This window comes from Harpia harpyja, chromosome 3, assembly GCF_026419915.1.
Source record: "Harpia harpyja isolate bHarHar1 chromosome 3, bHarHar1 primary haplotype, whole genome shotgun sequence".
Taxonomy (NCBI): domain Eukaryota; kingdom Metazoa; phylum Chordata; class Aves; order Accipitriformes; family Accipitridae; genus Harpia; species Harpia harpyja.
In genome coordinates, this window is record NC_068942.1 from 67,408,001 (window position 1) to 67,424,468 (window position 16,468).

At 36.9% G+C, this 16,468-nt stretch overlaps 1 protein-coding gene across 7 annotated transcripts in view; it reads left to right on the forward strand.

The window, feature by feature from the left end:
* The window catches only part of PAPOLA (poly(A) polymerase alpha), a 49,083-nt gene extending 33,473 nt beyond the window's left edge, over positions 1-15,610 (forward strand). For 3 of the 7 annotated variants that reach the window (XM_052783108.1, XM_052783102.1, XM_052783107.1), the window contains exons 16-22: positions 3,037-3,158; positions 4,808-4,950; positions 7,185-7,285; positions 8,879-9,099; positions 9,487-9,552; positions 11,170-11,244; positions 13,412-15,610. In XM_052783108.1, coding sequence (XP_052639068.1) covers positions 3,037-3,158; positions 4,808-4,950; positions 7,185-7,285; positions 8,879-9,099; positions 9,487-9,552; positions 11,170-11,244; positions 13,412-13,507 — 824 coding nt within the window. In that variant the 3' untranslated portion in view covers positions 13,508-15,610. Of the gene's footprint in view, positions 1-3,036; positions 3,159-4,807; positions 4,951-7,184; positions 7,286-8,878; positions 9,100-9,486; positions 9,553-11,169; positions 11,245-11,405; positions 11,508-13,411 lie in introns of all 7 variants that reach the window. The other 4 variants (XR_008234560.1, XM_052783103.1, XM_052783105.1 and 1 more) reach the window with 4 other exon arrangements.
* Positions 15,611-16,468: the final 858 nt, after the last annotated feature.

Sequence of the window (16,468 nt, forward strand, 5' to 3'; positions counted from 1 at the left end):
TAATTTAGAACATGCATAAGAAATTTGTAAACAAAGAATTGGTGACAGCTGGAGAGTGTGACTCTCCAGACTCTAAGACTGAGAAAGGAGCAGTACCTTTGACAGACTTATCTAATAAATTTTCAATATCTTTTTGAACAAATGACAGTTAAGGCTCAAGTATTATGTGTTTACAGAGTTAAAGGAATAGGTTCAAGTGCTACCTAATGCAACTCTGGTCTCTGGACTTCTAAGACTCAGTAAGACTGGAAGTGAGGAAATTGTACGCCCCTTCCACCCTCCCCCTGGTGTGGGTGTATGAGTGAATATAATATACTTTTCTTTTTTTTTTTTTTTTTTTTTAAATAAAGTAAAGCATGCCAAGGTTTGAAAGTTCTTTATTGTCATACATAGCTGCAGTGGGGGAGTCTGTGAGTGTGTGTGTGTATATATATCTGCCTTTTTCAGTCAAATGGATTTTTATTTTCTTAAAAGAGGTGGAATATTGCTTTTGATTATACATAGTGAAGGTGAAACTATTGTCATGACCCAGACTGGACAGACCAGGGAGTCATGTTTAATTCAAAATTCCCTCAGGCTAAATTAACGTGAAAGGACACCAAACGATCAGTTAAATGTTTTATTCATGACAGAAGCAAACTGAACTGGGGAGTCATGGTAGTAGGTGGCAGGGTTTCTCACAACAGGAATTGGCATAAGACTACTTCTGTAAACCGTGTAACCATATACATCAATTCAGGGAATAAGGAGATCCCTCCCGTCGAGTCACGAGGTTCAGAGCAGACCCCCTTGCTTTCCAGACTCCTCCTCAGAGAAGGGCCCAGGGGTGGCTGGATCTACTCTTAGTCTCAGACTTGGTCAACGGTTTATGTCTTGAAACGGATGAGGTGTAGGGATTGTGGAAAAGGAAAGAGAGAAGAAGACAGAGAGAGAAAAAGGAAGAGAGAAAGATTTCACCGGTCCTGGGTCCAGCGTTGGCTCAGTCAGCCGAGGGGCCCAGTCAGCCGAGGGGTCCAGTCCCGGTGGGCTTGCACACCCAGGGCTTCAGTTTGTGTCCTTTTATCATCCTTGCCCCTCTTTCGGGTGGGCACCCGAACTTGTCAGGCTAATGAGAAGTTTGTGAGCCCTTGGGCTTGGGGGTCATTTGCGGAGTAACTTCTCCTTCCCTGCAGAGGTGGCCATTGTTTGATCTTTGTATCAGAACAGCTTATCAGAACAGGGAGCTGGCCACCCTCCAGCACGCCCTCCCCCTCCCGTTGCTGATGTCTGAGCTGATGGGCTTTTCACCTTGGTTCCTTGCTGTGCAGGGTTTGTCTTTAAGCAGAACTTGCCCCACCACAACGTTTGAGACATTAACTCTTTCAGTCTCTCACAACTATGGACACATCATCCTATTTTTGAGAATTTAGAAAAGGCATAATAGCTTGGCTGCTGCTTTAAAGGAGTGAAGGAATTGCAGTTTGTCAGGTCTTCTATTGTTTATAAACAGATATTTCAATAGTGCACTTGCCAGATTTTCGGTATAAAAATACTAAAACTTGCACTTATGATTTTGAATCTGATTTACTTGCACTACATTCACATCTGAAATTTGTCTAAATATATGCAATTTTAAATGAAGTAGCATTTCATCAAAATCTTTGTAAACTGTGATGCGTAGTTTTCTGTTCAATTTGTAAATACACTTCCAAAGGTAACCAACTGGCAAACAGTTTCTGTTTGTGTGGTGTGTGTTTCTTTGTCATCTCAAATTAATGTGGGTCTGTCATTTTTAATTCATCTTGAAAACTTCTGTCCTGTCTTTTGGAATAGATCCTAAGATTTTATCAAAACTACTGAAGCATTTTCAAGAATGAAATTAGGGAATAACTTGCTTTTTAGTGGGAGCAGGGGGAGGAAGTGAGCCACGAAGAGTGGGCTAGGTTTTCCTTGTATTGAAACTTTGGTAAGACCTAATGTCAGGAATATGGAATGCTTTAACCATGTCTGGCTTTCCTGACCATGCCCCTACCTTAACTGTAACTTGTATAATCTTTACACAGAGACTTTATGAGCTTCTTCAATACCAAGAATTGGTGTAGTAGGCTCTTTAATGTGCAGTATTCATTGAGCTCTTCGTGTGTCTGTCTCTTAACAGCTTTTTAATTACATGTTCACAGCCTATTCAGTAAGATTCCTTAACATTTGTAGAATAGACAATTAATAAGGGGAGATAACCTCTTAAATTTTTGTATTTAAGATCTACAGAACAATTTTTTTATTCATACGTCTGCCACAGCTTTGTTCAACATTGTATAGAAAGTTGATTTGAAAGAACAACAAATTTTTCATTTTTACCTGGCTTTACTTGAACCCAAGATGTTGAATTGCAGTGTAGTTCCTTTACTAGCACTAACCATGTTGACTCACCAGAAATAAATGCCCTGAGGTTAAGAGAAATAGCTCATTATAGTAGACGTAATTAAAAAAAACCAAAACAAAAAAAAACTAAACAAAGCAGACCAACCAAAAAAAGCCCAAAACACAGCAGAAAAACAAACATAAATCACTTTTTTATACAAAAAAGTAGCGGCATCTGAGTTGCCAGAATGTTTTGTAATATATTAGCTGGCACACAAGCATTCAACTCCTGAATTAGAACCCTTTTGTTGTAGGAGCTGCATAAATAAAAGCTGAATCAACTGTGAAGAAAATAGTTTTATGTAAATCCTGTAATTCTTATGAGGAAATCTTATTTCTGTCTTTAGTTTTTTGAGATTAAATGAAGAATTCACTTCAGAGCTGTACTGTTGCAAGCACACAGTTTTAAGATACTTTTCTTGGAAAACAGATCACCTGTTTCCAAAGTAACGTTTTAGTGTCTGTACTATCAGTGCTGGCATAGTAGGCAGTTCACTTACTTTCTCCAGAACAAGGAAACACTATGCTTGTTCTTGAGGGTAATAAATGTTTTGAAATGCAAATTGTTTGTGCCTGGGCAAGTAAGTGACTTTGCAAAATGCTTCAATATGTCTTAATGTTATTCTAATTGTGTAGTTTATAGGCAAGCAATAAACAGCAAGATGTTTGAGATGGATATGAAGATTGCTGCAAGGCATGTGAAACGTAAGCAACTTCACCAACTGCTACCCAATCATGTGCTTCAGAAAAAGAAAAAGGTAAATTTGACTAATATTTGAAAGCAATAAAAATGCTATTGAGAAATGATTCGTCAGCTTTTTAGATTTACTAATCAAAGAACTAAAATCACACTTTGAAAGCATAGTTTTACGTGTATAGGCAATGTGATCTCATTTGACTGTAGCAGTATTACTAGATGCACTAAATATAATACTAGATTTCCCAGAACATCAACGATGTGGATACGATATTTCACCCAGATCTGAAGATACTATTTTGTTGGCCGCTCTAAACTAAACAGATGTAAAACAGTGTAATAATAAGGTTTTAAAGCTCTCTTGCTATTTTAACATGCAGGTCACCTAAAGGAAGCACCTGTAACAATACCAATAGAACAATCAGTCAAGTAATTCTTGCTGTCTCCAGCTTTTTCCTCTTTTAAGTTGTTATTACTTGGATTTTCCTGTAAGTCTCCTAAATGTAAAATTGCAAGTTATCAAATAGAAGCAGAGTAGAATGTTGAACTTGTTGCTGCCTTTTTATATCTAAGATGGTAGTCTGTTGCTGTAACTGAGGTTGAGTACTTTGAGGATAATTTGAAGGAAAGTATTCTTCAACCTGCAACTTGGCAGCTTTTGGTATTGTTTGCTCTTTTAATTAAAAGATTTAAATGACAGTTTTGACATCAGAAGGTTGCCCATCGCCTAGCCAGGGTTATTTTCCCCCTCAATGTATAGTTTGCCTGTGTGGCCATACATAGGAATGGTAGGAAAATTTTTGAGCTGTTGTGTTAGGTACGATTTACTTCCAATGGAGGCAGAAAAAAGGGGGTGGAATATTGATTTTAACAATTTGGTCTGTATTTCAAAATCCCTGGTTCTTTTGTGTTAGCTTAATCTGAGCAATACAGGTTTGCTTGGTTTTGCAGCTAAACCACTGTTATATACTCTGTTTTAGGTATATCAGAATAACATGCTTTTTTACTATAGCTGTTTTATATTAACTGCTTTTTTAAAGAATAGGAAATCTTGTATTGAAACCAAGTGTAAATCTCTTTGTAATAATGTTTCGGAGGACAAGGTAAATATTAAGTAACGCACCTCTTTGAGTAGTGCTATGTCAGAAGAGGGTTTTTCTTCTCCACTGACTAAGTTCAAATCAGTCTCTAAATTCTTTGTATTAATTGTGGTTTTGATGTACATCAGTATTACTTTGAAGTTAATGAAAACAGTAGCTATAAGTCCACAAAACCAAAGAAACTTGAAATAAAGCTGTAAATACAATCACTAATTATAATAACAGTTTGTCTTATGTTTTTGAACATCATTGGATCAGAAAAATCTGTACCTGAATCGTTAACCTGAAAATGTAAATGACAGGATAGTGGATTATTTATATGTAAAAGGATTTGAAAATTGTCCACTTACGTTTTGCGTTTTCAAATGCTCCTACTTTAGAAGTTTTTTTTTTTTTCCTAAAAATGTACTTAAATTTAACTGCATTTAAGGCATGCATACGTGCTTAGTTCATGGTGGAAGCTCATCACTGTTAAATAATCTCTCGTTTCTTTTTTCTTCACAAATGTAACAACTAACATTTTGAATAACTGAGATATTACATCATTTGAATCTGTGTTGATTTTTAAGCCCTTAAGACTAATAATTTTCTTTTGTCTTGTGGATTGCAGCATTCGACAGAAGGGATCAGGTTGACAGCTCTGAATGACAGCAGCCTAGACTTGTCTATGGACAGTGATAACAGCACGTCTGTGCCTTCGCCTACTAGTGCTATGAAGACGAGTCCATTGAACAGTTCTGGAAGTTCTCAGGGGTAATGAAGACTTTCAGTCTTGTTGCTGCTCTCTGTTCTTGAACTACTTGTGTTAAAAGCATAGCAAGTACTGCATGCATGAGATGCTACAGTTATCAAGGTGTGAACGTTTTGTATTGGAGCTTGCAGACACTCTATGTCCAGTTTGAGCACTAGAGAAGGGCTAAATTTGGAGGAATAGGGAGCATGGCATTGGACTTCAGATGAGGAATTATAAAGTTGGGTAAAGATGCTTAGAAGAACAAGGTGATATAAAAACTTGGGGGCACTGCAATGAGAGGCTGTGAGAGGTAGTGAGCAGGAAATTGAGGTGTGAGAGTGAGGAAGAGTTATGTGAGTTTTGGATCAAAATGTGAGACAGAGAAGTTCAGACTTTTTGTCTGGGAAATCAGTAGTGCTACTGCTATTACTGATGATATCTACATGGGATTGAGTGCACCCTCAACAAGTTTGCCAATGACATAAAGCTGTGTGGTGTGGTGGATGCGCTGGAGGGAAGGGATGCCATCCAGAGGGACCTTGGCAGGTTTGAGAGGTGGGCCTGTGTGAACCTCATGAAGTTCACCAAGCCAAGTGCAAGGTCCTGCACATGGGTCAGGGCAATCCCAAGCACAAATACAGCCTGGGTGATGAGTGGATTGAGAGCAGCCATGTGGAGAAGGACTTGGGGGTATCAGTGGATGAAAAACTGAATATGAGCCAGCAACATGTGCTAGCAGCCCAGAAAGCCAACCGTATCCTGGGCTGCATCAAAAGAAGTGTAACCAGCAGGTCAAGGGAGGTGATTCTGCCCCTCTGCTCTGGTGAGACCCCACCTAGAGTACTGTGTTCAGCTCTGGGGCCCCCAACAGAAGAAAGACATGGACATGTTGGAGCGAGTCCAGAGGAGGGCCATGAAGATGGTCAGGGGGCTGGAGCACCTCCCCTATGAGGACAGGCTGAGAGAGTTGGGGTTGTTCAGCCTGGAGAAGAGAAGGCTCTGGGGAGACTTTAAAGCAGCCTTCCAGTACCTAAAGGGGTCCTACAGGGAAGATGGGGAGGGACTCTTTAACAGGCAGTGTAGTGATAGGATGAGGGGTTAACAGTTTTCAGCTGAAAGAGGGTAGATTTAGATTAGATATTAGGAAAAAATTCTTTACTGTGAGGGTGGTGAAGCACTGCAACAGGTTGCCCAGAGAAGTTGTGGATGTCCCCTCCCTGGAAGTGTTCAAGGCCAGGTTGCATGGGGCTTTGAGCGACCTGGTCTAGTGGAAGGTGTCCTTGCCCATGGAGGGGGGTTAGAACTAGATGATCTTTAAGGTCCCTTCCAACCAAAAGCATTCTATGAAATTAAGCTTTAGGAACATATAATTTTCCATTGCATTTTCAAAGTGTACATATTAATGTTTATCTTAATCTTAACTTTCAGTATTAAGTCTTTTCCTATCTAAACTTCAATTTGCCCAGGTAAACGGGATTCTACTCTCTCTTCAAGAGTCTCATGTTTGTCTATTTGATACACAGAGAAGTTAACAACAATGTCCTACAATTGTGTGGTATTAGATGTATTTTATAGGATGTTGTGTAGGATAACATTCTTAAGTTCACTAAACTTGCTCCTTTTAACAAGTGCTCTTTTAGTTAGAATTCCTTGGTAAATGATTTCCAATAGTTGATGCCACTGACCCCATGCTATTAAAACAAGTCTGTGATATCTAGGATGTCACAATTGAAGTGGAAATTTCCCTGTGTTGATTTTAGACAGGTACTGCTTCCTTGTTTCTTGAAAATGAAAAAAACAATTTTTTTGTCATGTGAAATCCCAGGCCTTTGCTTGGGAAGTCCAGACTGAAATCAGTTGTAATGGTGCGTGTAGATTGAAAACAAACTTTCTATTCTAGTCCTTCTATACCAGTTTTGTTCCATCTTTCAGGAAAATACTTGCTCTGTTTTTCCCTGCACCTTATTTGGGCAGACATTGCCTTAATTTTTTCCTTTTTAAATGCAACTTCTTACTGGTGTAAAAAAACTGTCTCTGAAGTGATTCAGATTAAATATTTGAAATAGCTTCCATTGCTGAAGTTTGATAGTAGATTGCCAACACTTTCTGTCTTCTGCTGTGATCTGCTCTGTAATGTAGGTAAAATCCTATCAGCTATGGTTAGTGGCCATGCATATAATGTGATGAAAGGCGGATCGTATAGCACCATAGCTTTACTATAATGTTCAGCGTTTTGTCATTTTTCTCTTTTTAGCAGAAGCAGTCCTGCGCCAGCTGTAACAGCAGCATCTGTGACCAACATACAGGCTTCTGAAGTCACTGTGCCACAAATAAATTCCAGTGAAAGCTCAGGGGGTAAGGAAAATGGCATGGTATACTGCTTCTATTGATTTTTTTGTAACTTTTATAAAGCAGTTTTTCTTCCAGTTTGAGGTCTTTAATTAACACATGCTGTAACATGTTCTCCTTGATACGCATATTTAACTAATTTCTTCAGGACTTGGGAAATCATGGTGGAATATTTTGTGGTGCGATATTTATTTATTCTTTTATTCTTGGAGATTTGTATTTGCCATTCACAATAGCAATAGTTTTCCAATGACCTGATGCAGGTCTGTAGTTCAGTTGGTCAAGTGAGGAAGAACTAACTAAAGCTGGAAGAGCAATTTTTGTATTTATTTTTAATCCATTTGTGGTTAAACCCAAAAGGTGATTCTGTACTGTCTGTAAGCTGCTCCCATGTTCCTGCTCCTTGTGCTTCATGAAATTGATTCTAGGAGTGAAAAATACTCAGATGTATGCAGAACATATGCTCCTTACTGACATCACTTCAAGTATGTCCCACTGTGTGTGCTGACTTTATCCTCCATGTTTTCTACAAGAAAAAGTACACTTCACTTAATACTTTAAAAAAAAAAAAAAAATTAAAAAAAATTGACTTTTTAGTGAAAGACCAAAGGCGTCTGGTGAAAATGTTCACTTAGAGTCAGCTACTCCTCTTTTTTGATGGAACTTTAGCTGAATACAAGGAGCAAGTCAGAAATAGATGGAAGAGGGGACCAACTGGTTAGCCTTTCAAGATGAGATCTCTCTTACTTCTCTCTGACGTGGGACGGTGGAGTCTTAGTGTTCTCTGGTTTTTATCATAAGTCACAGGTGCATCAATGTGAGTAAGCTTGTCAATGAGTGCTAAGTGGACCTTAAATGGCATGACTGTTTTTTCGATTTGGAAGCATATCAGAAGTTGTTCCTTCTGGTATTTTGGTTAATCAAAAGCAGTCACCTGATAGTTACCAATGGAAAATTTCTGCAATGTAATTTTTCTCATCCTGGAGCATCTCCCTATATGCACTTACTGGTTTGAGGTAGGCGATTGATGAGGTAGATCTTTGTCATACGGAGTATTTTTCAAAAGGATCTATGCAATGTCAGATTTTTATCTGATGCTCTGTGATGACTTCATATCTGTCATTGCATACTCTGAGCCTGAGAAATGATAAACTTCATGTTTGAGTGAGTAAAGGGAGTATCAGATTGCTCTTGGTTTTGATTTAAGGCAGTCTTTGGCAATGCATGTATATGGCTGAGTACAGAAACAGTAAAACTTCTTTAGGTACCAAGAATAATATAGCTATATTAGCACAGAGCTCTGTCTGGGCTAGGATACCGTGCTGTTAAGCAGGGTTAATTAGACCAAGCAGAGCGTCTCTGACACGGCTACCCTGTATCTGGTACAGGAATTTGGCCTCAGAACAAGCTTGAAACTAAACTGTGCTGTGTATGCACACCTGCTGTTCCAAATGTGATGCTTATACCACTAACTGTGCCACTTCATTGATGCCTACTTGATAACAATGGTTTTAACTAGAGGCCAAAAATACCAGTGATTGAACTGAAATGGTTGTGTCAACTCCTCTTGTTGAAGCTTTTTACATTATTTATCCATAGGTACTTCAAATGAAAGCATTCCTCAAACTGCCACACAACCAGCCATTTCTCCACCACCAAAGCCTACCATCTCTAGAATTGTTTCCTCAGCGTATCTATTAAATCCATCACCAAGAACTTCAGGAAATGTTGCAACAAAAATGCCTAGCCCTGTCACAGCAGTGAAAAGAACATCTTCTCCCCATAAAGAAGAGTCTCCCAAGAAAATGAAAATTGAAGAGGTATTTGAGATATGGAGATCATACTATAGCAATGTTCAAAACTTTGAATATTCATTTTGGCTGCAAAGTGCTGATTCTCATATTCCAGGTTTCAAATATTTTGTTAAATGGGGTGTATATTTCCTACTCTGACTGCATTGCTGCTTTATGTATTCAGCTTGCTTAGGTGTTAGTGGTTTTTTTATTATGCTGATATTCATCACGTGACACATGTACTGCATTAGCACAAATGCTTAGATTCTAAATTCTTAAAAGCAGTTTTTTTGTTGGAGTATAACACGTTAAGTCTTACAACTAATTGTCTTCAAAAACACTTTACAACCTTTCTTGTTTTTTTTAAAATGTTTTTATGATTTTTAATAGTTTCTGGGTTTGTTTGCATTTCAGCAGGATGAAATAAGTGAAGATACTAGCTGTATAGATTTGAATGAGCATGAAAAAATGGAAACTAAGGTATCTATGCCTAGACCATGCAATTTTGTGTTTATTAATCGGGATCTTTCTTGTGAAAATTACTGTGTTTCCCTCTAGGAATAACTAAGAGTCTTTGTAGATATAGACTCTCCAGGAAAGGTATCAAAACGATACATTATTTTTCTCAATGTATATGTCAATATTAATGAATTGCAGTACATTACCTGCTGCTAGGCTAAGCTGAGCCTGAGTCCACGGTCACATATGACAGTGATTTCTTTACTGGTCATTCACACAGTATTATGCATGGTGAAAAAATTAATGATGATATTTAAATTTGTTAGATTGGGGATGTGTCTATATGCCTTGCTTTGCCTCCATCCTGAACTCGATGTATGTTACTTAGTTAAAGAACAGTTGTCCTATGTATTCCATTGGGATTTTTGCATGTTGGGTTGAGAATCCCGAAGCCAGGTGCTACCTTGTTCACTTTTTAGATAAAAAAATTTTCAAATGATTGTAAATAAATTTTTTCTGGTAGTGAAATTATTGTATGAAGTTACAGCATACCTTTTGGGGACTTCTAGAGATTCAAGCATGCCCCTCCACTATCTTGTAATTTAGCAGACAATTTTTCTGCTTATTGGTGAACAGAAAGGGTAACAGTCTGTCTTTAGCCTTACGATAGCCGCTTTCCACTTGGGTGTATACCGTTTTTATAGGGCACGTTCTGTTGTCTTTAGAATACTCTGGAAAATATGCCAGGAAATTAAAATATCTATTAAAATGTTTAAGTGCTTTGGCTTATAGTTTCCACACCCTTAAGTGTGGAATTGTATCTTGTTATGTAGTCACCTTGAAATCTCTTTGAACTCAAGACAGGTGAAGGCAGAAATGCATGTAAGCATTTAATCCTAACATTGAAAATAGGTCCTTTGGATACATATCATTACAAAAAACACATAGGTAATCCTGTTAGCTTTTATTGTCAGTCTCCTCTAACTCTTACATCCTTAATATGCATGGAAGGAAATGGAGGAATAAACTTCTTTAACATAAACATAGGTTTTTCTCTATTGAAATGCATGCCTTTTTGTTTACTGAATGGTACAATTTTAACTAACAGGCTGCTTTCATTAAAATGAGAACATGCCACTGTCCTGCTTTAGCTGTGCAGTCCCACTGTTTTACCTGAAAAACTGGCTCTCACATTCACCTGTTCATCCAGAAAGCTGATTCAACCCATTAAAGTAGCAGGAAAACTTTTCTGGCAGAATGACAAAAAGAGTGGAAAAGCAGTTGAATTTGCAACAAATTCAGTAGCTTTTCACGTGGTCTTCCTTGATACTATGCTTTTTGTCTTTAATGAGTTGAATGACATGTAGTGTTTTCCTATAGGATTCTGTATAAAAGACGTTAAGTGCTTAAACAAGGCCAACTGAGAAACGATGTAGCTTGTCAAATTCCTAATCAGCAAAACATTCTCTAGTGTGGTGATTTCTGTATTATAAAAGGATGGGTATCAATGCAGCAAGTACCTATACTTGCCTTTTTTCTTTTGCTGTATATGAACGACTTAAAGGCATTCTGGTTAATGGAGTTCTGTATAAATAGCTTTTATAATTGGAAGTGGTGTAACTGCCTTTGTATTTTTAGGAGCAACTTGAGACAGAAGTGAATGTTAATTCTCAAACAGAAACTCTTCAGACAACTTCTCTGCAAGCTCCTCAGGTACTGTTTTTAAAAACAACACTTCTCTGTGTGTGCTAATCTGCGGTGAAAACATTGAAATTAAAATGAGTCCAGATGTTAAAAATAACTGTATAATTTTTAATATAAATCCATTGTATGGAAAGCTGCTTGTTGTTACTGTCACAATTTTTGTGTTTTAGATGGTCATTGATCTTATTGAATGTGCATTGTAGCTAAACATGTATGGCTTGCCATACAAACTGACCGAAGCTGGATTCGCTCTTCTGAATTGTGCCTTCAAAGTAAGGGGCTTGGTTTATTCCTTTGTGCTTTGCACATCACAAAATAATCCTTTCTAACAAGGAAACAAATACTTTAAATAGCTGCTGCTCAAAGATATCCTGGTAGAGGTTGAGGATGTCTGAAATGTAACTTCAGATTCTGATATTTGGTATAAGAGAGAACTTGTAATGTTATAATTCATTAGCCAGCTGTGTTGCTTCACTGCACGTATTGTAAGTGTAAGGAGGATTGGAAAAATAGACATTAAGAATTCTGTGGCATTCACTTAAATTTTTGTTCCTAATATTGTAACAACTTTTAGAGAACGCATCTTTGTCTTTACTAGCATTTTTAAGCTTCTCTTAGTGCACTACTGATTAAAGTTTCACTATCCCAAAGCATTTTATACACACTTTACTCATTAAACGATGTGTAGTCAATGTATTGATTCAAAAAGGATATATATTGCAAAAGTATTAATGGTATTTGTTATCAGACTTTTTAAACTATATGAGCAGTACTGAATAAAGGTACCAAAATTGTTTGGCAAAAACTTTAGTTGTTACATGAGCACTCTAAACTGCCTCAGGGAAATGTTTTAGGTCGCTTATTACACCAAGTGTATTTCGCCTGTTGTTGAGGAATGATTATATAAAGCTTTGTAGCTTTTACAAATTGTGTAGTTGTTATTTTACCAAAAGTAATCTGGAAACTGCAAAAGAATGGTGGGCCTCTTCTGTCATTTTTCAGTATTCTTGTTGGCTGTGTTTAAAACACTGCTCATGTTGCAGAAAATGGAAATGTGTTAAACTGCAGGTCAGCACCAAACAGAGTGGTCTACTGGGGGCAGGGGGGAGGTGGGAGGTCAAAGCTATTTTGTCCTGAGTCCTTGTTGCATTGTGCTTTGGTACCATATCAGTCAGTGTTAACTCGATTGATTTCTTTTTAATAAAACAACAATTAAGAGCAGTCATTTTTATGCAGTCTTTCCCATGTATCAAATGTACCTTATATTAATTTTGAACATTTATAGCATAAGAAAACATTTTATGATAAATCATCAGAAGTAATGCATAATAGCTGGGTTATTGGGATGGCAAATAATCTGCTGCAGTGGAAGAGAAATACTTAAAAAAACCCAACCCCAAAATACCAAACCAAACCAACAATAGAAGCGTGTTAAGCATGTGAGAAATGAATGAATCACACTGCATCTTGAGAGTGTTCCTTTTCTGTGTTTTCCTTTATTTGGCTTTAGATATAATTTTGCTGAATGGGGTTTAAGTCTTTTTAAGTGAGAAAAAAAGTGTTCAGATTATTTTCAGGGTGAAATTCCTAACCCAGTCATATAGCAATGTTTTTAGAGTTCATCATACCTTTTCCATGTAAATCTAAACCAATATGAAAAGTTGGTAACTTTGCTGTAAAGAGCTTTTAAACAGTCTGAAGTGTGAATGTATGAAGACACATACTTTGCATTGGGGACAGGTTTTCATCATTCATCTGTAAGGGGCTAAGGCTTAACACTGAATCGTTCAAAGGAATTTTTAAATACTAAACATGTAGATCCGATAGTAGATGTCACCGATCAAGCACCTGTATTATGTGGATATTATGTTGTATTATAATACAGGTTATTAGTAGGCTCAGCTTTATCTGCAGCACTTCCTAATGTCTTGCAGTTGTCAAAAAGGGAAATGCACACTATGAAAGAGACTCTTGTACAAATTTTCCTTAATAATGACTGTGTAGGCAAAGAAAAATCTGCTCCTATATTTATAATTTGTAATTACCCTTATCTTGGTGTATTCCTAAAAACTCTTCTAAAGATCTTGGTTTTGAAAATTAGTGTCAATTACTACAGAACTTTTCTTTTGATATTTACAAAGTTAAAATACAATCAACCTTTTTCTTTTCTTTTCAGAAAACACCCAGTACAGACCTTTCAGATATCCCTGCTCTCCCTGCAAATCCTATTCCTGTTATCAAGAATTCAATAAAATTGAGATTGAACCGGTAAAAACAACCTCAGGGGTCCATAAACAATATCTGCCAACTCAACCTGTTGTCTTCTAATGCTAGAAAAAAAGGAGAACGGAGGGTGCAAGACAAGAACATAATTGCAAATGGATTTAGGTATATTTTGTGCACTTCCCTTTCTGGGCTAAAATCACCATTTGATTGGAAGTCCAGGTTAGTATGTGAAGCCAGGAGTACAATTAATGTGTTAGCAACAGTTGCATTAAATATTTCGAAGGATTACTGCCTTTAAAAACATAAACACTATTTGTAGCCATATTTGACATTCTGATTGAATTTGTTTGATGCATTGTTTCAAAATTGAGATAAAACTGGCATAAGAATCCCTTAAATGCACTTTTATGTACTTTTTTTTTATTGGAATATGACTAATTTTAGATCTTCAGCTGATACACTTTTGTTTTATTGAAGAACCTCTTCAATAGTAGTAATCTGCAAATTGGATGACATTCTATGATATACTATACATTGAAAACAAAGTGTATAGTATATCTAGTTCAACTGCCATCAAGCAGCAGTAAGCCTGTAAAATGAAATGTCAAATCTTGAGGTTATTAGACATAAGTTGAGGAAGTAATTGGGAAGTTTTGGTATTGGTGGGACATGTTTAAGATGTGGTCTACTTTTATTTATAGGATTGTTTTAAGGTGCATACAGATCAACAATCAAACAGCAAATAAACTTTCCTTTGAGCTAATCAAACTCCTTATTCCCTTTTTGATCCCTTTATTTCATGGGAAAAGCTTTTGCATTTAATGTTGGGGTTTTGGTGGGGTTTTTTTGTTGTTGTTTTGTGGTTGGTTTTTTTTTTTTTTCCAGCTTGTATGCACCATATAGGACAATAGTTATTTATACAAAATAAAAACAAGCCATGTACTCATTTGGGTTCCCTCCCCCAACCCTTACCTAATCATAATACCTTGTGGCCTATAGGCACAAATTCAAAATTTTGTCCCATGACTAAAGTGTTTAAGTAAATATTGCGTGCCTGTGAAATATAACACCTGTCTTGATGGCCTTTGAATCACTAAATATAAGATGATTTTTGTACACTCCATAAAAGTCCTGTATGCGTTAAAAAGCTTCAAATTTTAAATAAAGGCAAAAAGATTTTTCCTTAAGAATTTTAACCTTTTTATTTTTAGACGGCTCATCAGAAATAGTTTTACATACTGAACAACACCGAGTTTTTAAAAATCACATTTCTAGTAAGCACTTGACATCTAGTAAGCTCTCTTACTCCTATTTTTTTGTTCTTGTAGTCCTATCAGAAAAGTTACAACTTTTTCTTTTTAAATAACTGAATCTCTCATGGCAAAGAACAGCAGTATTTGAGGAACATGAGGGTTACCAACAGTAGTACCAGATGTAGATAAACTTCATGTTACTATTACTTAAGTCTGAAATATGTGGGATGTCAAATCATACTTCCCATACTTTGATTAGCATGTTTTATGAACTCCCTTCTCCCATTGTGCTCCATCCTATTACACGTGCATCTTTCATGTTAAAATTAAATTACTTACACTCTTCCCCTTATCCTTCTAAATTAATTCTCCGAAGTCAGAGTGTAGCTTATCTTTTACTTAGGCTGTGCAGTAACTGAAGGGTTTTTTTGCCATTTGTCTAAGATGTCTAGTATACAATATTTCTCTTTTCCTTGCCCTGTGCAGCCTGCTGTCATCCACCCCCAAAGAAGGTTATATTAACAGTTGAAGTGTACAAGGTGTCTGTGTATTTTGTGTAGCTATGGAGTTTAGATCGAAATTGCCAGGCACAAATTTAGTCTTGTCATTTTGTTTACACATCGGAAAATTTTTTTCATTTTATTAAACGTTTCATGTAACTGCACCCAAGTTTTGCCAAGCTGGGAACTTGGAACCTTTCTGTATAGTGACTTTTTAATTCTAGTTTTCATAACCTGGAGATCAGACTGTTGCTTTCGCATGATGTACGTAGTGTCTCATGACTGGAGTTTGCTTTGTTTTATAGTATCTGTACTCCTTGTATTTTTCAAGAGCTATTTTGTAAACAGATGATGTATTTCTCCATTGAAAACACAATAAAAAACAGCACAATCCCATAGTTGTCTGATTTTTCTGAATGTACAAAGTTGATTTTACTCTCTTAATTCATACTTAGCTCTTAGATTTTCTGCTAAGACAAAATATGGTGTGGCCTAGCAGAAATAGTACATCATGAATGTTCTCCAAATAAGCATGATGTTAGATATAGAAAGTGGAATTAACTCTCAGCAGGATGTTGAGTTCCAGTCTGTTAAAGGCAAAGGTTGTGGGTTGTGCAGTGGCTTGGTGGAGGCAGCATTTATTGCCCTGCCCCCCCCCCCCAACCCCAAACAAAAAAAAAGACCACAAACAGTTTATGAGCATCCATTCCTTGTCTCCTGATTAGGAGTCCATCTCAAAATCTTAAATTCTTAAAAGCTGACAAAACTAGAAGAATTATGTGCATAAACAGTTTGGGGCTGTACTATTTTCTTTAGAAGTTTGAACTCCATTTTTTTAAAAACATTAGCTGTAACAGTTTTGGCATCTTATGTTCGCTTTTCTTGTGCGTATTTCTTACGTCAGCAGATGGCACTGTGTCTCTTCTTGTCAAATACTTTAAGCTTGCCCTGAAATAAAAGTAAAAATTACAAGTAGCTGTGCATCACTTGATTGATCTTTGTATCAGCATGAGCCCAATCCTCCAAATGCTTGATGTGAGTAACTTTAATAAGTAGCTTCCTTTTGACTAAAATTTCTCTAACTGCTAAAACCACTGATGATTGTGGTCTTCCTATTATAATTACCCTGCCTAAAACAATAAACCTTTGTGTTGTATATATTTTTCACAGCATGCAGTTGCTTGTCTTGTTTAGAACAGATTCATCTTCTCTATATCTTGCCCACCCCATCTCCCTTTCATCACAGCTGCTGTT